This window comes from Rhinolophus ferrumequinum, chromosome 8 (assembly GCF_004115265.2).
Source record: "Rhinolophus ferrumequinum isolate MPI-CBG mRhiFer1 chromosome 8, mRhiFer1_v1.p, whole genome shotgun sequence".
NCBI classification, from domain to species: Eukaryota; Metazoa; Chordata; class Mammalia; order Chiroptera; family Rhinolophidae; genus Rhinolophus; species Rhinolophus ferrumequinum.
Window position 1 is genome coordinate 81,294,969 of NC_046291.1, and position 22,897 is coordinate 81,317,865.

General features: G+C 37.8%; 1 protein-coding gene across 1 annotated transcript in view; it reads right to left on the reverse strand.

The window, feature by feature from the left end:
* THSD7B (thrombospondin type 1 domain containing 7B) overlaps positions 1–22,897 on the reverse strand; it is a 797,596-nt gene that overhangs the window by 351,282 nt on the left and 423,417 nt on the right. Inside the window, exons 9-10 of the mRNA XM_033111445.1 lie at positions 21,732–21,966; positions 13,369–13,484 (exon numbers count right to left, since the gene is read on the reverse strand). Coding sequence (XP_032967336.1) covers positions 13,369–13,484; positions 21,732–21,966 — 351 coding nt within the window. The remainder of the gene's footprint in view (positions 1–13,368; positions 13,485–21,731; positions 21,967–22,897) is intronic.

The following is a 22,897-nucleotide window of genomic DNA, read 5'->3' on the forward strand; positions in this document are numbered from 1 at the left end:
AAATACCTAAGAATAAACTTAACAAAAGATGTGAGGGATGTATACACTAAAACTATAAGATATTATTATAAGAAATTGAAGAAGACATAAAGAAATGGAAAGATATTCCGTGTTTATAGAGTTAAAGAATCAACATAGTTGAAATGTCTATATTAACCCAAAGCAATATACAGATTTAATGTAATCCCTATCAAAATTCTAATGGTATTTTTTAAAGAAATAGAACAAAAAAAAAAATCACATTTGTATGGAATCACAAAAGACCCCAAATAGCCAAAGCAAACCTGAGAAAAAAGAACAAGGCTGGAAGCACACACTCCCTGACTTCAAATTATACTACAAAATGACAATAATCAAAACAGCATAATATTACAGAAAAATAGACACACAGAGCAATGGAATAGAATTTAAAAGACAAAAATAAATCCACATATATATGGGCAGATAATTTCAACAAAGGAGCCAAAAACATGCAGTGGAGAAAAGAAAGACTCTTCAATAAATGGTGCTGGAAAGCCCTGTACCAAAAAAAAAAAAAAAAATAGGAAGAAGAAGCTAGACTGCTATCTGTCACCATATGATAAATTAACTCAAAATGGATTAAACACCTAAACATAAGACCTGAAACAATAAATTGCATAGAAGAAAGCATAGGTATGAAACTTACAGACCTTGAGTTCGGAGAAGATTTTATGAATTTCACCTCAAAGGTAAGAGAAGTAAAAGGAAAAAAAAAAAAAAAAGGAATGGGACTATATCAAACTAAAAAGCTTCTTCACAGAAAAACAAACAAACAAACAACAACAACAAAAAAAACTATCAACAAAGCAAAGAGGCAACCAACCAAATAGGAAAAAAATATTTGCAAACACCACCTCCGATAAGGGGCTAATCTCCAAAATATATAATGAACTCATACAACTCAACAACAGCAACCACAACAACAACAAAATAAACAATCCAATTTAAAAATGGGCAGAGGACTTGAACAGATATTTCCTCCAAGAAGACATACAAATGGCCAGCAGATACATAAAAACAAAAATGCTCAACCTCACTAGCTATTAGGGAAATGCCAATCAAAACCAAAATGAGATATAACCTCACACCTGTTAGAATGGCTATTATCCACAAGATAAGTAATAACAAGTGTTGGAGAGGATGTGAGGAAAAGGAACCCTCATACAGTGCTGGTAGAAATGTAAGTTGGTACAGACACTATGGAAAACAGAATGGAGGTTCCTTAAAAAATTAAGAGTAGAATTACCATGTGACCTAGCAATCCCTCTCCTGGGTATCTACCCAAAAAATCTGAAAACATTTATCCATAAAGATATAGGCACCCCTGTGTTCATTGCAGCATTATTCACAATGGCCAAGACATGGAAACAACCAAAGTGCCCTTTGATAGATGATTGCATAAAGAACATGTGGTACATATACACAATGGAATATGACTAGGCCGTAAGAAAAGATGAATTACTGCCATTTGCAACAACGTGGATTGATTTTGAGATTATCTTGCTAAGCAAAGAAAGTTAGACAGAAAAAGTGGAGAACCATATGACTTCACTCATATGTGGGATGTAAACCTGAAAGCAACAAACAAACAAGACAAACAAACAAAAACTCATAGAAACAGATAACAGTTTAGTGGTTACTAGAGGGTAAGGGGGTCGGTGGGGAGGTAAACGAGGTCAAATATATAGTGATGGAGGGACATTTGACTTTGAGTGGTGATCATACAATGCAATATGTAGATGATGTATTATGAAAGTATATACCTGAAACCTATATAACGTTATTGACTAATGTCACTCCAATAAATTTAATAAAAAATAAATACAAATAAAATAAACTTGATAAATTCAATTACATTAAAATTAAGTGTTTTTGTTCATCTAATGACAAATCTCATCCTGAATGGTAATAGTTTTTTTACTACATGGAACCAAGGAAGGTTTACTTCAGAATATCATCTTCAAAACAATAAGAAAAATGATCCAAGCACTTATGATGTTTCATTCACTGGCCAAGTGCTTTACAGGAATCAACGTACTTATCTGGACTAATCCTAACAGTTAACTCCTAAAACACAGTTAACTCTTGTCACTCCCACTTTGCAGGCCAGACAATGGAGGCACAGAAAGGTTTTGTACCTTGTCCAAGGTAGGTGCCAGTAGTGGTAGAGAGGACTTGGAACTCAAGCAGTCTGGGTCCAGAATATGTGTTCTTACTCTGCAGCCCATCATCCTACCTCACCCTGTTCCTAATCCCTCTGCTCCTTGAATGTTCTCAGCCCAGTGCGCAAAGAATTACAATCCCCCAATCAGGGTTAATGTGTTAGTCAGTGGATATGGCAACTGTTTCCAGGAATCAAAATTGAAAGTCAGTGAGGGTCCTGATCCCTAGAAAAAGTCAATAAGAACCTCGGACATCGTCATGGGCATATGCTCCATGTGGGCATACAGGGCCCCAGGTTCAACAGGACTCTTGGTTTTAATGCTCTGCTGCAGCCATCTTGAAAAACTTAATATTTTTTTTTATTTATTAAGGCACCCCATGTTTTCCTTTTGCATTGGGCTTTGCAACTTATATTGCTGGTCCTGATAAGAACAGATGGACATGTGGGAAATGAATGAAAGCCTCTTGGTCTTTGGATTCATTTTTTTCTCCTTGGAATCACATATTCAGAGAGGTGAGAAGGAAGGATTTGCTCAATCCTGGAGTTCTGACAGTTGTTTACTAATTTTGTTTCTCTCTTAGTACTTAAGTCCCTGGAGCAGGAGAGAGGGCTTACGTAATCATCCAGTTACAAGAGCTCCATGCGGTGAGTGAAGAACCGAGTATACACCAGGTCATGAAGACATGCTATTAAACAATGTTGAGTTATAATAATGTATATACTTGTCTACGATTCACTTTTTTTTTTTATTCAAGGAAACAGATTCTCCTCATTACTTGCCCAGATAATTGAATGGCATCAGAATTTTCCCACTGGTTTCTAATGCTGTCTAACCTCATTATTTCCTGTACTATCTTGTCTAATAGAATCTATCTGGTTTTATCACACTCATGCTTAAAATTTAAATTGTCTATCAGAATTCCAGATAATGTCCAAACTTCTTAGAATAGCATAAGTCTCTTCATGAGCTAGCTGCTGCATATTTCTCGAACTCTATTTCTTGTCACTCCCCCATATGCATTATGCATCCCAAGAGTCACAAGCTGCCTGTAATTCATGTAATTTAAATGTACTCTCATACTGTGAAATCTCTGCACACACATGCCTTATACTACCTGTAAAATACTTCTACCCCATGTTTACCTGGAAACTCCTGATGGACCAAACCTCGCCAACTCTGACAATTTTGCTAGATCCAGATCCCTCCTCTGTGGCTGTACAATACCCTGTGCTCATTCGTGTTATAGCAAAAAAAAAAAAAAAAAAAAAACACACAAAAAAACCAATACAAACAACAAAAAAAAATTAAAAATTAAAAAAATATATGTCTACATACTTGACTCTTCTGTGAAAAAGTCCTATGATTGAAGTAACTTTGTCATATTCATCTATATGTGATTAGCAGTCAATACAAAATTTAGTGTTGTTTTAATAAGCCCTAAATAAGGGATGTACTGAACTAATGATATGCTCATCCATTATCATTCATTCAACAAACATGTAGGCACTTACTTTGTGGCGGCCACGATTCAATGGTTTAAGCAGTGAACAGCATATAGAGCTGACTCAGAGAATGGTGAGTGCTATGAGGAACATAACATGGGGTAATGAGCGAGAAAGAGAGTGGGGAGAATGGGGGATTCCTAATAAGGTTGTTAGAGAAAGACTGAGTCATGACACTTGAACTGAAAACGAAGTGTTCATCAAAAGGCCCCTATGCCAAAAGCTGGGAGAAGTATATTTTAGGGAGAAGAGTATTTAAGGGGGAAGTCTGAACAAGATAGAACAAGCTTGTCAGAAAGGAGGCCAACACAGTTAGCGGAAGGTAAAGGAAGAAGTGGAAGGTACGAGGTGAGTTCACAAATTTGCAAGGCAGCAGACTGTGAGAGAAGGAACCCTGCTGATGGTACCTTCCTGTGAAAGGTGATCCTCATTGTCCCTGGACTCTCTCCACCTCCCTCGCTTGTATCTCCTTTGGAAAGAATAGTGGCATCTAAATCATGACTTTGGGAGATTGAAATGAACATGTAGCTCCTCTTTCTCTCTCATTCTCTTTCTGCTCAGAGGATACATCTGCTCAGAGGATGTACATTTAATCTTTTCTCAGCCATACTCATGAAAGCTTTTAGGTATCCAACATGGGCTGTGACCAGGTGGTTAATACTGTCTAATTCTGGGGTTGAGAATCAGCTGATATTTTGATCTCCCTCTGCTTTAACTAACTTTCAATTATTTCTGAATTTGGGTTGAGGCAAAGGTAGGTGGACATAGACTTCCTTAATGTCCTAGACCTTGCATGAGCTTGTTGGTTATATGTAAGTCATTTCATATTCTATGCAATGTAATACAATATGTAGTTAAGAAACTCCTACCACTGTTCTGCTAGATGAAAATCCGTCCCTCCTTTTCTCCCTCCGTCCCTCCTTCCCTGCCTACACACACACACCACACACATCCTTACTTTAAGTGCTTTTTTTGTTTATTAAAATAACTTTTATGGCTTGAGCTTGAGTACTCATGGATCCTACAACTTACTCAGGGGAGACAAAATATGAAACAAACAAGGAGGAACTTATCACATATTGAGTTCCTATTGCTGAGCTTGTCTTCATGCAAGATAAGAAAACCCTAGAAGTAAGTTGTCTCATGAATGTTACATGTTATATCTATGTTAAAGATGAGTATATACACTCTCAAGGAGGTTAACTAAGTTTCACAGCACACAACTAAGAAGTGGCCACACCAGGAGTCCATCGTAAGTTAGATTCCAAAGGTCAGGTTCTTTCTACTACACAGGAACAAATTAGAGAAAAGTTCAAGGCAGAATACAGTTAAGTGCTAAACTAAATATAATCAAATCTCAGTTCAAAAAGTGTTGTGGCCATTCAGCAATGGGAGAGAATGTTGCTGGCTCAAGTTAGAAATGAACATACTTCCAAAAGAACTGTCATTGCATTCATGCCGTCTACATTCCAACTTTGGTTATCATCTGCAAGGCTTCTAAATGAAGTTATGGTAAGCATATTTTAGGTAGCAGAGAAAATTAAATATAACTAGGAAAGACTGCAAATGACAGAGAATCTAGCATACTTAATTTGGGATGTTTTCTTCCATATCACTGAAAACCTGTCATTCAGTAGTTATTCTGATTCATCTCCATGTAGTGACTTAATTTTGAAGGAACTTCAAGAGATTTGCAGAATATCCAGTGATAATTTTTCTATTAAGAAACACCTAGAGGGCAGTCGGTGACCACAGGATGGCCACGGGGTTTGAAAATTAATCAGGGGAACGTAATTTAGTGGTTACCAGAGGGTAAGGGGGTTGGGGGGTGGGAGATGAGGGTAAGGGGGATCAAATATATGGTGATGGAAGGGGAACTGACTCTGGGTGGTGAACACACAATGTAATTTATAGATGATGTGATACAGAATTACACACCTGAAATCTATGTAATTTTACTAATTGTCACCCCAATAAATTAAAAAAAAAATTACAGAATTAATACTTTAAAAAAAAAAAAAGAAAGAAACACCTAAAAGTTGCTTGTCTAGGTTTAGACCTGAGCAATCTACTTCATTTTGAGTATGAATTTACTATCTTGATTTTTTTCACCATACATGAATTATTTGATGTTCTTTTAAATTGACATATAAAGATGCCAACATTTAACTCTACCTCTAATTCTTGGCTTTGTACTAAATAAACTATTTAATACCAATTAAATAGTTTATAAATCTACCATCATGTTAACTAATCCAGTAAGTCAAAAACCTCCTGAAATCACATCTAATTTAGAATCACATTAAAATGCAACCAAAATCAAGGAAGTTAAAAACAAGGTATTCTTTTTAATTGTAGAAAATTATTTAATAAACTTAAAGTAACACCCTGATAAATCAAAACTAATTTATTCTAGTTTGTTATGGGAAGTACACTGAAAGTCTAAAAATAAACCCCTAATTAGAATGGGTACCTTGGTTCCTGAAAGACAACTCATTACCTCCATAGGCAAATAAGGATCTGATTGTGTTGCATTATATTGTCTGCAGAGAATTCTAGAGATATGAGAAAGAAACCAGCCAGAAGTAAAAACATTTTGAAAGAGGATTCACTTCCAAAGAAACACAGATTTTTGCTACTAAGACTAAGAATAAATCATTATAAATATCCATGTGAGTCACAGGATTTATTTATGGTAATGTAGCTTGACTGTTGGATAAAGGAGATTAATAGCGCTTTAAAGAATCTATTATAGATGCAAACTAAGAAGACATAACAGTGGCTTTCTGGGGTAAAGGACAACACTGCATGCCTTAAATCTACATTTGTTTATATTTTTGCTTTTTGTTTATTTGATTTTGTTTGATATGTTAGTTTATTTTATAACACAACCAAGACAACACTGTTTTTGGTAGAGTATTTATAGGAATGATAGCCTAGGCATTTGAATAAGAATTCAAGTACACACAGACTGCATATTTGGTTTGGTTGAAGTAAAACGCCAGATCACACTTAAGGTGAGTCCTTTCTCCTCCCAGTTTCTGTTCTATAGGAAGGTGTTATTCTACTGCATTTATATTCCCTGGAGCTTCATTTTCCTTTCTATATTTCTCACTTATTTACACCAGCTCTCTTCCTAAGCTGAAGCTCTAAAGGGTCTTTCATTTCACACTGAAAAGAAGCAGGTAGGTTTGGGCACTTCTCTGCCTAAATGTCAGCGCTCAGAGGAACTGGTGGAAATGTAAGAGAAGAAAGAAATGAGTCATGGTCTGAATTCTCTGCCACAGAGCTGAGCTTCAGTGTCCTGGAGAGGTCAGTCTCAGTGGTGAAAGACCATTTTCCTGGTCTAAGGGAGAGTTCCCATACTCAGTTCCAGCTGCCTTTCTGCACACTCCCCTTCCCCTTCCAGACGGGTCCTGACCTTAAGGTGCTGATGGTGATTAAAGGGCAGGCTATGGTGATTGCAGGACCTGGCACCAACTGAGCCATCAGACACTCTTACTCAGTAAGTTGAATGAAGAGCCCGAAGGGAAGTTTCTGTCAGTGTTGGGTGTTTGAGTTGAAAAAATGCGTAGGGTAGAGACTGGGACAGCGGTTCTGGGGCTCTGTATCTGCTAGTTATGAGAGTGCAGGGATTCAGCGGAAGCTCCTTACGATGGAGCAGGGCACCAGGTGTGCACAGAGAAGCAAAGGCGGGTGGGAGGAGGAGTCGCACTGGCTCCGAGAACTGCAGAGAGGAGCCTGGGTTCCTGTTCGCATTTCTAGTTCCCATAATGCCCATGTGAATTTCTTTTTCTTATTTTGGAACATCTGTAAGATTTTCTGTTTTAACTTTTCAACGAGTCCCTTTTTACCTAATGTAGCTGAAAGGACTTTGATCCTTGAAAACCAAAATAGACTCAATTAGAACAATCGGGTAGATGCAGGTTACAAGTTTCTTAAAGAATCCATTGACTTAAGGGTCAATTAAATGTCTCCATATTTCAGTGGTTCTCAAACTTTAATGTGTCTTAGGATTTCTTGGCAATTTGTTTAAAAATGCAGATTTTGAGGCCCCGTCCAAAATTCAAAATCAGAATCTCTTAGGGTTTTAGTGAATATCCCAGGTAATTCTGAGCTAGAAGTCCATGGACCACACTTGCAGAAACCTGTTCAAATTATTCTAAATTTTACCCTTGAGTCAATGTAGGCTACTGAAAGACTGTATGTGACCATAATTGTGCATTTCAACATTATACCTTTGGGTTTTATTAAAACAAACAATGAAACGCTTTTTGCATTTCCTATAAATATATGCCTCAGATTGGTAACCTCTATTGAAATGTGAAGTTCCAGTTGGAAATGCCTTTTAGGAATTAGCAATTGAATAGCTTTTGTTTCCCCTGAGATACTCATAAAATTTCATTAAAAAAGAATGAGTAAATAGATAAATAAAAGGGATGGAATGGGTTTCCCTTTTACCCACATTTTCCAGGAAACCAGAGACAAATCTGATTGTAAGTCCCACATATTTTAATGCCAGCATCATCATGTGTGTTCCTGCAGTAAGCCACGTGAATCATTTATGAAAGAAATTTAGTTGTAAAGGCAGATCAATGTTCCTTTTTGCCTTTTGTTAGGTTTGCTTAAGTATGTAGGTTTTAACTGGCATCCATTTACTCAACATGAATTTACTGAATTCTATTCTGTATTAAGTTTATTACCAAGGAATTTGGGGAATGAAAACTGAAAAGACTCCAGACTTCAATGATTTCACATTCTGTCAGAGGGACACAAAACATACTCATCAATAGCTAAAATGCAACGCATTCATAGAAGGTTATGGGACTCAAGAGTGAGGAGTGATTTTTCTCCAGCAGGAGGGTCAGGACAAATCCTGTACAGGAGGAGGCGATTTGATTTGCTAAAATGGGCAAACCATAGAGATGGAGAGAAAGATATTCTCAAAAGAGGGCTTTTCTGATTTTCCTTACTGACTTCCCTCATAGCACCCTGAATTTCTGCATGGCACACACCACATTTTGTAACTGCGTAATTTTTTTAGGTAATTATGTGTTTGATGCCTCTATCTTCCTCCCCTAGACTGTACTCTCCACAATGCAAGGGTGTGTGCTTCAGTCTACACTCTATGCATATACACACAGTACCTAGAACAGTGCCTGGAACGCAGTGATTTTTTGGCAGACATTTATGGCTGAATGAGTGGTCAAGAGCCTTGGATTCTAAGTGGTTTCGCCATTTATTAGTTTTGCAATCTTGGGCCCTATACCTAAGCCTCTATTTCCTCATACATAAGATGGGGTTGTAATAGTTCTTTCCATATAGGATTGAGGTAAGAATTAAATAGGATAATGGACATGAACGTATTATAGCTATTATTAATTTGATAGGAAGAAGCAATGATATGAAGCCAAGTCTGTTAGTGATAAGAGTTTGAATTTGTCTAGCTTTTTTTTTTTTTTTTCCCCTACAACTTACCCAGCAAGGCAACGTAGAAAGTTTAATTTAAACTGGTATCTTGACCTGGTCCTTGCTCCTACTGGACCAGATGACTGCTTCCTGTGAAGATCCTGGTGCCTCATTTATAGAGCAGGACTAATGGAACAGCTGTTCCTTCATTATCAAACTGTCCTACCAGTCAGTGAGATGGCACACTTAAAAGCACACACATAAAAGCAATGTGTGATAGGTCTAGAATATGCAGAGCCCATGTCACAAGTTTGGGAGTACCAGGCTTCAATTCCTTTTTATCAAACTAATAGATAGATAGATAGATAGATAGATAGATAGATAGATAGATAGATAGATTGATAGATTGATAGATAGATTGATAGATAGATATAAAGAAAGATATATAGAGAGATATCGTTATGGGATGTAAAGTACAGAATAGGGCATACAGTCAATGATATTGTAATAGCTGTGTACGGTTTCAGATGGGTGATAGACTTGTTGGAGTTATCACAGTGAGGTATGTAAATGTCTAGTCATTATGTTGTTTTGTACACCTAAAACTAACAATATTTTTTAAAAAAGAATCTGCATTAAAAAAGAGTTCTTCCATCCTCATTAGTTGAGGTGGCCACGTGCTCAGGCCCATCCGTTCCTGATCTCTCAGTTTAGGTGAAACCACTTCTCTCTACCCCACACCCCACTCTGTCCCCACCTGCTGGTCTGGTCTCAGTCCATGATTCTCACTTTATAATGTTGACCATGTCATTCCTTCGCTCAAACATTTCTAGTGAACCCCACCCCCACCTAGAGGTTTCTAACCAACATACAAGTGTCACCTAGGGGTTGGTCCAAAGGTACAATTCCAGGCCCTGTCCAGGTCCACTGACTTAGAACCAAACCTGTATTTTAATAAGACCCCCAGGGACGTAATAAGCATTTTAATTTGAGAAGCACTGCTTTAGTACACTATTTTCCAAAGTATCTTTTGAAGGACACTGTCAAGGACAGAGAATCAAAGCCACACCTTTCTTTCTCTTTACAGGGCATCTGTTCATTCAAAAAATATTTACAGAGTGACAACTATGCCCCATACTGTGCTGGGTTTAGAGGATCCAGTGGTGAAGACAACAGATATGGTCCCCACATTCATGGATTCACAATCCATCAAGGGCAATGCTAACAAGGACGATAAGTATGAGCGTGTCATAGAGGATCCAGGCCGGACGCTGTGGGATGATCTAGTTAATCAGGGGGGTAGGGGAGGCTCTAATGCAACTTGGGAGATGAAAGCAGTGTTCCTGGGGAAAGGCTGCTACAACAAGTCCCTGCAGAAGCACAAATTGAGGGCCCAGGAAGGAGGGGCAGCTAAACACAGTGCCAGCTTCACACAGCAGGTGCACAGGCTTGGAACGACTAGAGAAACACTTGTCCAGTACCTAATCCATGCAAGGCATTGCTATAAGTGCTTTCTTTATATATACATGGGATAATTAACCCTGTTTTACAACAGGGTTATGAGGAAATTGAAGCACAGAGAGATTAAGTAATGTGTCCACTGTCACAGAGAAAACCCTGGAACTCAATTCCAGCCATCCGGCTCCAGCATCTATGGTCTCAGCCACCACACTCTACAATATTTGAGCTGGGAAGAACATGATGCATTCAAGAAGCTGTAAAACACACATGAATCCAGAGTTCAAACAGTGTGTGTTCAAGCTCGTATATCTATGGTCCTGTTTTATCATAACGGGGAGAATGCATCACCAATTCGCAGCAGCTTCTGACAATTCAGATTTTTAAGAAATACCCCATAGTTACTGAATCAGAATTTCTAGCCATCGAGTTGAAAATCTTTTTTTTAATAATGCTTCCAGATGATTCAGAGGCAATGAAGATTGAGAACCATAGGTTTAGAGGTAACATTTCCTCCAATAATCTCCTCCCTCTCATAGCCCGCCCCAATTAACCCATCATTATTTAATAATATGTTGGTGCCAAGGTATAAACTAAACATGAGGGTAAACAGAACCGAAGTGGAAAGCTGGAAGAGATCTGAAAATTGAATCTTTGCTCCTCCAGATCCCTTGGCTGCCAGGCTGTGAAGAGAATTATCTAAGCTTGAAAAATTGGAGGCAAAAAGAGACCACAGAGGCTTAGAACTATTTTCATTTCAATGCCAACATTTAAATAGCTAATTGAATTTCTGGAAATTGGAGTAAAATTTCAAATTGCTAGAAGAGCAATTATTTCACACACCCTCTGATGCCTCCATTTTAGCCAGTGCTAGGAGGAGACTCTCAGGGAGCAGAGAGAATTTTCTTGAATGTAGAATACACCCAACAGCAGTAACCCAACTCTGGCCACAAGGGCAGACTGGTTTAGCAAGACTGATATGCCTCCTAAGTGTCAGGGGGCCTTGAAAGCTATACCACCAATATCTGACTGCCAATAGGGTATTCTTTTTAATTCAGTCTTTTCCTTTTTTATAATTATTTAACAAATGAATTATGCTAATCTCTCATGAGGAGGAAACTAAAAGAAATAGCTGAAACTCAATGAAATTCCATCATCACAGATTATTTTATCTTTGTAAATTTTCCTACTATTTATCTTTAAGAGCTTGAATGCTTTTCAGGTATGTTACTATTAAAACTCCAAAAGTCAGCCTCCTAGATACTGCTTTCAAATAGTTCCAAATAGAGCTCATAGCTTTTCTGTCCCACTCTATCTGGAAATGACATTCCCCTGACTACTCTGAATAAACCTGTTCATTCAGTTCACTTACTTCAGATCTTCATTCAGAAAAGTAAGTTTTGGAGAGTTTCTGCAAGAGATTGTTATTTTCACCCCTTGAAAGATCAGACAAGTATTCTCCTGTATTTTCCAAGCTCTTTCATAGTCAATATATGTATTTCTTATTCTATCCATTAGTAAAGCTCACTGGATGCTACCATATTAATGTTGTGACAAAAAATCATTAAGAAATGAAATGACAGAAGAAGAAGAAGATGAAATAACTATACAGGTGCCCCACCATTGCAATATAAGACACTGCTGATGAGAATCTTCAACAGCTGTCACTGTCCCTTTGCCGGTCACTGAGAGGTGGTCTGAAATGGCAGACAGATCTTTGCCAGTGTTGGCCATGTCCCATGAAGATGTGTGAGTCCAAGTACATTCGAGGGATCCTAGACCGATAGGGCTAGGATATCTCAAAGAAAGATGTTAATGCCCTCAATCTCTGCAATGGGTTCTCTCTTCGCAAAGCTGCCTACTTCCTTTTTCTCCACTTCCAAGAGGCTAGGCAGCAGCAGTGAGAGCCATGCCCTGCTTGAGATGACATGTCTATCTAAGAGAAGGCCGGGGATGTGTGGATGAAACTCAAGTTACTCTTGGTGCTAAGGTGAACATTCTTTCCATCCCTCCTTTCCTTGGATGCGCCTTTTCTTCCCGCGGCAATGATTAAGATCCACAGGACCAAGGTCAAGGTGTGAGACAAGGGGAGAAGAAGTAACTCCAGATCTTAGACTGAAACTGAGCTTTGGGGCTAGGAGTACTTGTATCACCACATGAACTCGCTCCTTGGGGCACTGTCATAAGAGTAGGGGAAAAGACCTGTTCTAAGAAAGAGGTTCTTTTTATCAAAGGTATCCTATGTGTTCATTAGGACTTAGGTATTAAGTATCCCAGATCACAGCCCCCCAAATACACCCAGGCCTATCAATGATAACCATTAAAAGTAAAGAAATAAAAATCTTATATTGCCAATTTCTGTATATTGCCAATACTTTTTAAATTATGTGCCCTTGTTCTTCCGCAGGGTTAGTGACACAAGCATGGCGCTTGATGCTCTATATTCTCATGACGATGCCTGGCACCAGGCTCCAAGCACAAAAGAACAACAAAGAAACTGTGATGGTGACGATGTTTTATAAGGAACCCCACATGAATGGTTGTATAAAATGCCACGACACAGTCAATAGAAGATCAGTACTCCTGCAATGCGCAGCAGTGCAATTATGGCACATAGTAACTGAAAATGTGTTCCTTGCTAAGTTCTGATGGATTTGGAAATCCACAACTTCATTTACAAATTTTACAAACCAGGGTGACAAGCAAATAAAAAAGAAGTGTCCTCACCTTCCACAATCTCTCACTTATTTAGCAGTGGGAAAAACAATCAAGTGGTTAAGGAAGAAAGCACTAAGAAAACACTATCTACCTACCTGATTGGCACAGCCTTGGGCAAGGCGTCCACTCACTGAAAGGGGTCACGATACAGTCTTTTTTGCACGGGAGGAGACAAGGGCGTACTGTTTCCGGCCGTGTAGAATCTGGACATCTGCCAATGTAAAGATACTATATCAATGCCTGCTGGACAAAGTAAGGGCTTTAACATAGAACCACAGGATTTCAGAACAGAAAACATTGCAGCCCTGTCGTTCCTTTTATAGACAAGGGAAGACAGACCCAGCTACTTGCCCACGGGCCCCCTGCCAGAGGCTACTTGCCCACGGGCCCCCAGCCAGAGGCAGAGCAGGAGACTTCAGCTCTCTTCACCCAAACACCAAAATATTTGTTCCTAGAATAGGAAAAGAACAATCCCTGAAACTAAAGAAAGACAAATGCCAAGAAAGCATCTCCCCGTCAGCATCAATTCAAATAACATTTGGCTTTTTCAGAATTCACATGTCTGATATCATTTTTGAAAAGAGTTTTATGCAGGATAATATATCCAATCAGTGCTATCCTTCAAAAAGAAGAAGAACATAAAGGTAATATATGGATATATTGGGAAACAAAAATCACTGAAGACCATTTAAATATATTTTACATTTTTGATAATTAACAGAAATTTCGACTATTTAAACAATCTGTTGGTGTTGCTTCAGAACCTGTAGAGTGATGAGCTGGAGTAAGCAAGATATGACAGACTGCAAATAGCATATATACTAACTAGCATTAACAAGAGATACATTTGCATTCTGTCATTTTATTGATAATTCATTTAATGCTGATACTTGTAAGGAAAGTAATATAGTCAATGGATTCAATGGATTCATAACCACTTGGAAGAACTAAAAATCTCAGAATAGGGAAAACACGTTGTTGTTGTTTTTTGTTTGTTTGTTTGCTTTTTATGATTTCAGAGGGATAAATATCATGCGCATTATCTCTAAAACAGCGATATGCCAAGAAAATAGGAAAGCACCCCATAACATATACTGGCACTTTAAATTCTGTTGCCCATAAGTTTCTTATAAAGCACAGAGATTTGTTATGTATAAAGCCTGATAGTGTGAGCTTTGGCATTAGATAGTCAGGGCTGAGTTAAGTGCTTTACCTATATTATTTTATTTGTTCCTAATGACAATAATGAAAGGCATTATAATTTTCATTTTCAGATGATAAAACTGAGGTGCTAAAATAATAAGTAATGGACCGAAGCTCCATGGGCACAGAGCACTTGAGAAAATAATGATAGAAAAAGCATCAGTATAATATGTTCGAACAGACAATGAAGATGTTTTCCACTAGGAAAGAACAAAAAATGTAGAAGATAAAATTAACAACAAAATAATGGATTAAAATAACAAAGAGCTGATGAGAGGGCAATGATTTAGATGAAAAGTCCACCAATTGTAAACAAAATGACCAACATGAAAACACAGAGATTGTCCAAATTTCAAACAGTAAGAAAAAGTAAGAGAAGAGATGATAATGGTTGGGGAGAAGAAGGAAACTAGGTCATCTAAGAAGGTGGAACAATCAGACTGACATCAGACCTCATCAATTCACATAGTTATAAAAATTAAAACATCTTAGTTTTAAAACTTCGGACACAATACAGAGACAAAACATGGGAGACTGAGTTTGGCTGTGGAACTGAATGCACGTGATATCATAATGTGAAGATGCAGTGGGCAAAGGATGGGAGATGGAGGAAGACTGAAAGAAAGCAGAGGCCTGAATGTCCTCATCCACCAAAGCAGGGTGTCAGAGAGGCAATCTACACATAAATAAAATAAGAAATAAAGTTGTTAGATGATTCATCAAAAATACTAACGTAACCAACCTAAAGAAAACCAATAACGTGAGGAGTTGGGAGAGGAACTATTGTAAATGGGGTATTGTTCCTTGCTTTCATGCAAGGGATCAAGGTGTGGACATTTTAAATTGAGAAATGAGGAGACATATAAATGATACGTGAAAATATATACCACGTAGCATTAGGAGCTAACCATCAGAAAGAGAGGGGGGATAAGAAAATATACTCGGGCTGGCTTGTATTAACATAAAGACAGAGTGGGTAGACAAGAAACTAATAAAGAGGTCTCCAGTAGCAGGGCAGGAGGCAGGGAAGCGGTGGATGGGAGCAGGGATGGGCGCTGGCTTCTTGTTATATATTACATATCTTCTTGTATATTGTTATGATTTGTGAATCACGTGAAGGCTTACGCAGCCAAAATAAAGAGCGAGCAGCTATTAGGAAATGGTTGTGTTTGAGATGCGTGATACCCAGTGGAGTAGGAGATGGTTGGAAGGCTATTGCCTCCTATCACCAGTCCCTCTGTATTATTTTACTTGTGCTATGAAGCATGTCATACTTTGATGAAAATAAATTTAATTGGAAAATATACATACTCACAGAAAAATCAGTGCTTAAGTAATTATTAGTGGCATTATTATTAACCATAACGCAAAAAGCTGTCTATCAAATAGTTCAATCTGACGAACATAACAATAGAAAAAAAAGAGTGTCTTAGAGTTTCTGTATGAGGATATAGTGTTATTTAAACAAGCTACTCCGGGAAGGAAAATTTATGTCATACTTTAGTAGAGATAGCAAAAAACAATAAAATCATTCCCAAGTCCTTTATTTATACTCTGAAGTCTACTGAAATTAAACTGAACTGCTATTTATCCTAAGTCCTTTCCAGCCTTTCCTGGTATATGGCTGCAAATAAAAGCACATTTTTTGTAAAGCCAACTTCCTGTGTGCTCAGAAGGCAGGGTCACCCCACACTGACCCAGTACACACTCACCCATACATTCACCAAATAGCTTAGAAATACTGGTGGTGGGAATGCAGACTGGTGCAGCTGCTATGGAAGGCAGTGTGGAGGTTCCTCAAAAATTTAAGAATAGAATTATCATATGATCCAGCAATCCCTCTCCTGGGTAGTTACCCAAAAAATCTCAAAACATTTATCAGTAAAGATATATGTGCTCTGATGTTCATTGCAGCTTTATTTAGAAGCTAAGACATGGAAACAACCAAAGTGTCCTTCTATAGATGACTGGATAAAGAAGATGTGGTATAAATACACAATGGAATACTATTCTGCCATCAGAAAAGATGAATCAGTGCCATTTGCGACAACATAAATGGATTTTGATATTATTATGCTTAAGTGAAATAGTCAGAAAAAGTCAAAAACCATATGACTTCACTGATATGTGGGATATAAAACTGAAAGCAACAAAGGGACGAGACAAACAAAGAAAGAAACAAAAACTGATAGACACATACAATCGTTTAGTGTTTACCAGAGGGTGAGGGGGATGGATGTTGGTAGAAGAGGGTAAATGGAGTCAAATATATGGTCATAGAAGGAGATTTGACTCTGCGTGGTGAACACACAATGTGATATATGGATGATTAGTACAGAACTGTACACTTGAAACATATGTAATTTTACTAACCATTGTCACTCCAATAAATTTTAATTAAAAAAAAAAACAAAAGAAATACTTGTGGTGCCGGCTTTAGACTTTCTGGAGAGAGGGGCTTACCTTCAGGGACGTTGTTCACTTCAATTAGGAGTGGGCATTAAACTCTTTTAGAGAAGTGATATTGCCTACTTTATTTACACTTCACTAGCATCACTTACAATAAATACTCACTGAGCATCATGTCAACATAGCCTCCTTTCTCTCTGTGTTCTTCTGCTAAGTCCATAAGAGAGAATCAGTATCATCCCCTCAGTGGCAAAGTTCAAGCTCAGGTTATATTGCTTTTATAGAGGACATGAACTGAGGGCTTTCTTGGAATGTGATTTCTGGTCTGATAGGAGCCAACTATTCCCCTGTCAGGAAAATTGACTTCCTGTTCATTTCTTCTGCCAAAACAGTTGGCCTTTTCTTAAGCGATTCAACTTGCTCTTCCTTTTTATCTACCCCTTCAAGGATCATCACATTTCCAATTTTCATGAATTTCCTCTTAGTCTTCAAAAATATTCTCTTTGACCATTAGCAAATTATGTTCCCTGCACATCTAAAACTATAAAGTTGTATTTTCTGTATTGTACTGTCACTGACTTAAAAAAGGTTTCTGACATCTTCCGTGTTGCTATTTTCTTGTGTGTATGTGTGTGTGTGTGTGCATGCAAATGTGCACACATGTGCATGCAAAATACATGTACTAATTTTGAAAGACTTGATGGTGGAATTCCATGTTATATCATGTATTAAAAATGCCAGGTCTTAGTGCATTGTAAATATTTAGTAACAGTAAGTGAATGATTGAATAGCTTTCCATGCTATTGGAGCCTGAAGACAAATAAGTCCCTGGGAATATTAAGCATATGTATCCAGCTATTTCCAAAATAAAATTGAAGCCTTAAAACCCAGGGAAACATATGGATTCATTTTTTAGTTAGTAAACAGAGTCTGACCACTTGCCTTTTGTCATAACTTACACTACCTACTTTCATGTAACATTCTGATCCTAGAATGGCAGTGCTCTTGATAAAAGGATAAAGGCATTTCATTTCAACACATATATTTTCCTGGACTTGTACTGGCGTATTCTATAACGATTGTCTCTTGGTCACCCTACAGGTTACACTGTGCTGAAATGCACTAAATTGAGCTCTAAAGACCTGCCATTTTTCAGTTTGCCTCCAAGATGGAGATACAGACACACAATGCTACATTGTTTTGGGCGGTCCTCTGACCCAGGAACTGACGTACCATCTCATTCAGCTCAGGGGGCAAACTTGACAATTTTTAAAACATTAGTATTTAACAGGAGCTTTGCATTCCTATATCTCACAAAATGCCAGGTATTTTTACATTAATGGCAGAAAGTGCCTTATCAGGACCTTCGGAAAGCTTTGTGTTATGTGTTTTTAATCTTTATTATTTTTTTCTACATTGTAGTTGGAAAAAAAGAGCATTGAATCCTGAAACAAAACCAAATAAAACCCCAAAAATATCCCAACACGCTCTCACTTCTGTTTCAGTTGTGCCCCAGTTAGTTCTCATTTTCTGATATGATCAGTTCTATTACTCATACAATGGTAACATTCTCATCCAAACAATTGCATGGAAACTAAAACACCAACCCAGGGAAACAAGAACTTACAAGGAATGCTGTGTATCCCAGTGCAGTGAGTTTAGAGATAAAAAACATTATGTTAGCCCATCTGTTCCATGGAGACATGCTTTTTTTCTTTCTACCCTGAAGGCCACTCTTCCTTTAGGATATTTTCTTCTGTTCTCTTTCTATTGCCCCACCCCCACCTCAAGGATTACACAAATGGCAGAGTATCTTTATCCACTGCAATGTTTTTCACATGAAAAAGAACACACACACACACACACACACACACATATGTATACATATATATACATATATATATATATAGTTTTTTGTGTTTTTTTTTTTTGAAAGGGCAGAGCAAAGGATACTTTCTGCCGTTGATCATCTATCTCACTATGTGCTTCACTGGACAGTAGGTATTATTTCCTTAGCCCAATTAATCTCATTAACCTCAAGAATTTTAATTAACTTTACTAAAGTTAATGCAGGCTCCTTATGTTTAGTGGGATTGTTTGGAGACATACAGTAAGAATTAAAACTAGGTTAAGTCTCCAGCCTCATTAACAGTGCAAAAAGTAATTAGCAATATCTTCGTGTGTGTGTGTGTGTGTGTGTGTGTGTGTGTGTGTGTGTGTGTGTGTTAGGGAAAGCCTCTATGCAATTCATTTTTCGTTGCTGGTAAACTGAGCAAAACTGGAGGTTATTCACTCTATTAATATTTTAGTCTCATCTGTGTAAATTTTCAAACAAATGCATATTCATTTGTGAATTATGCTTAAAACTATAAACTTTTGGTCCTGTGATTTTGGGGGGGGGGCACAAAATACCATTAAGTTAACAGTTGAGTAAGTAGAGGCTTTAATAAGAAACTGTCATTCAAAGTAATTAGGAGGATAGACGAGGAAATAAGGGCTATTTGAACATATAATCCAACTTTTCATGTCCCAATAGCTTTTAAAATGTGATGATAATTCATTTGGTACGTGTCAGTCTCAATTCTAATACCCCTTTACTACGAAATAAACAAACGGCATTCACATCAAGTGGATTTTTCTTGTGATTCAGAGCTGAGAAGTTTTGTCTAAGGGAGAAAATCAGACTTCAGGTATGCTAAATTTTCTTATCACTATAGAGAATAACAGTTTGCTGCATTTCCTGTAAGGTTTACTCCTATACATAAGCCATATTTATTTCGACGTGTATATTCAAGCTAATATTTCATGTATCATTTTTAAACAGTTCAAAATTTACATCATAAGAATGAACATTAGCGAGGCTGCAATCCTTCCCAAGATAAAAAGACTTCTCTTATCGGCATACTACCTTTATAAGCCTTTAAAAATTTTATCATAACCCCATGAATCAGATTATCATCTGAAACAGGTGATTCGCAATCATTACTGTCCACATTTTGCGATAACTCCCCTTGACTTAACTCAATCAGTCCACATGGTATTATGGGTACCAGGCAAGTTAAAATATGCAACTGACATAAGTCAGTGTTTCAAAAAACATCACAAACAATGTAGGATTAGATACCACAGCAGAAATAACATTTATGAGTTAATAAGAGCAAAAGGTCATGTTTACGATCTGTGTATCACTCTTCCTGGCCGTCCTCTTTGCCAAAATTTATCAGAGCAAAAGATAAACATCAGTCTTCTGCAATTCACATCCAATTCTTGGGAAACCCTGTTACTTTCCTATACATAAGTCTAGTTAAGTCATAAATTCATATAGTGTTGTAGAGCACTATAACCATATGCCAGACACTGCGCTACAGTCTGGGATGGTAATTATGAAGAACATCCAACCTCAGCCCTCTGGAAGCCATATTTAGGAAGAGAGATGAGGTCTTCCTGACTACACTTCACTTCAAGTCACAGTTGTCTTCGCTTACATTTGCAGAGCCATCTGTTCATTGGACACTCCAGTAGTATCTGGCCAGTCTGCACTATTTCTGCCACCAGTAGTTCATTTCCCTTAACTGAGCTGCTATGACTTTCCTTACACACAGTTAAAGTGGTTTCCATGGCAGTGTGGATAAGGCCCAGAGCCTGTCATCATGGTGCTCCAAGATGGAATTAATCAGGTGTCTGAGTTGCCCATGGCAGCAATACAAATTGGATTCGATCAGTCAGAAGAGCAAATGTATTTGCCTAGCTTGCCAGGAAAGCAGGGATATAATTAGGAGGGATGGGACCAAGGTTTGATGTTGCCAGGATTTGTTCTGCTTTAAGTTTCTGCTTCTTTCTGAGCATCAGCTTCACTTTCTCCTCCTGCTTTTTCCACCAGGACTAACCAGGGTGATGGCAACTCCCAGTTCTTTCGCTTAGAGCATCAGGAACAGAAAGAAGAGAGGGTTTCACGTCCCCATCGTGAAAATTCCTGGGAAACAGCTTTAAGTTGCCTGGTGTGCTCCAGCCCATCTCGGTGAGCCACCGCCCCTGTGGCTGAGTGGGGTCTTTCACTGCACGAAGAGCACGACTTCAAACATGGCCACTTGGAAATCTCTACGCATGGGCCACGCACCCAGGCTCTGTATACTGCATAGGCTCCTTACATTTCCTTCTCCACAAGCCTTCACACATGGACTTGAGGAAGAGTTATGTCTCCTCATTTGTTCTAGAGATGAAACTCCCACAGCTGAGTTCTCCATTCAATTACTCTTTTTCCTGCATCACTTGCAATTATTCCTGACCTTTTTTGATATCTATATCCTAATCTCCGTGTCCAAATTCTCCTGATTTTTTTGTTTGTTTGTTTGTTTTTTATTTACATCTCCATGAGCAGAGTATAGCATGCATTAGATTATAAACCTACTTGAGGGCATGAATTAGTCTATTCAAAATGGCTCCAGGAATTTATTGTTCACTGCAAAAAAGATCAATGGGACATAAAGAGAAGTGTGTAACACAACCCTATATTTTCAAAGATCATAACCTACCTTCATGTGGACTTAGTCTTTAAGTAATTGAAAAAGTGTCAAAAGTATTGAGATCAGCTCTAGAAAATTTGATGACTCAAATAGACTCGATATTTATGGGCCTTATTTGCTGTAATCCATTACCTAGTGCACATATTAAAACTTAGTAAAGCTACTACCTTTGATAGAGACATATGTTTTAATATTTAAGAGTCAAACAAAACAAAAGTATTTTACTCTAGCACAGATGGAGACATATTCAGTGCTTGAAAAATGCTTTTGACTATAAATACTCAACAAAAATGCTACGCACTTTCAATAATTATTGATAATACCTTTTGGACATCACTTGTCCCACGTGACTCTTGACACAGAAGACCTTCCGTGTCTGAATGCCCACACCACATGTAGCTTCTCCATTCCAGCCAACGGTTGCATTAAGGGCAGTTACCAATGTGTCTTCAGAACAAGGGCCCCAAGGCGACGTCTCCCAGTAGAGTTGCATGCAGGAATGGTCATTGCATAAGCGATATTCATGGAGGGCCTGACTAGGGGGGCAGGGTTTCCCACCTGCAAAAATTAAAATATAAAGAATACATAACCATTGCTATTTTTGTTAATATGTTGCTGTCATTATTATTGTTCTTTTTTGTTGTTGTTTTTGCTATTTTAATGGTCCATAAAAATGGTCTTTTTGACAGAGCTTTCCAAAGGCCTGAGCCACTGCTCCTTTTTTCCACTCTAAGGCCCTGGTTCTTTTGTCCTGAATGACAATCTGAGGACAATATGTTGTGCCATTCTCTAAAAACCAGGGAGCAGTCAATTAGATTTAAAAATCACTCTCCAAGAGTCATGTATCTCTGAGATAAACTCCAAGGAAATCTGCTTTTATATTAATATTAGTATGTGTACATAAATTAGTCAGTTAGATAAAATAGCCCATGACCTGGAAGTGATGTTAAAGTGAACATATACCATGTTTCCCTGAAAATAAGACTTAACCGGACCACTAGCTCTAATGCGTCTTTGGAGCAAAAATTAATATAAGACCCGGTCTTATTTTATAGTAAAAAATAAGACCGGGTTTTATATAATGTAAGACTGGGTCTTTATAATATAATATAATATAATATAATATAATATAATATAATATAATATAATATAATATAATATAATATAATATAACATAATACCAGGTCTTATATTAATTTTTGCTCCAAAAGACGCATTAGAGCTGATTGTCTGGCTAGGTCTTCTTTTCGGGGAAACACGATATGTGTGTGTGTATATGTGCACACACACACACACACACACACACACACACGGCTTATATGGTCTCTCTTTCCTAAGAGAGCATATTTTTACCAGAGAACTGTTTTAAGACACGCATCTGCCATCAAGCAGTGCATTTTACTGCAATTTTAGAAATCCAGAAGTCACTCTTAAAGTTTGGCAAGAAAAAACCCATCCTTAAACCCTGAAATAATGCCTGACAATGTGT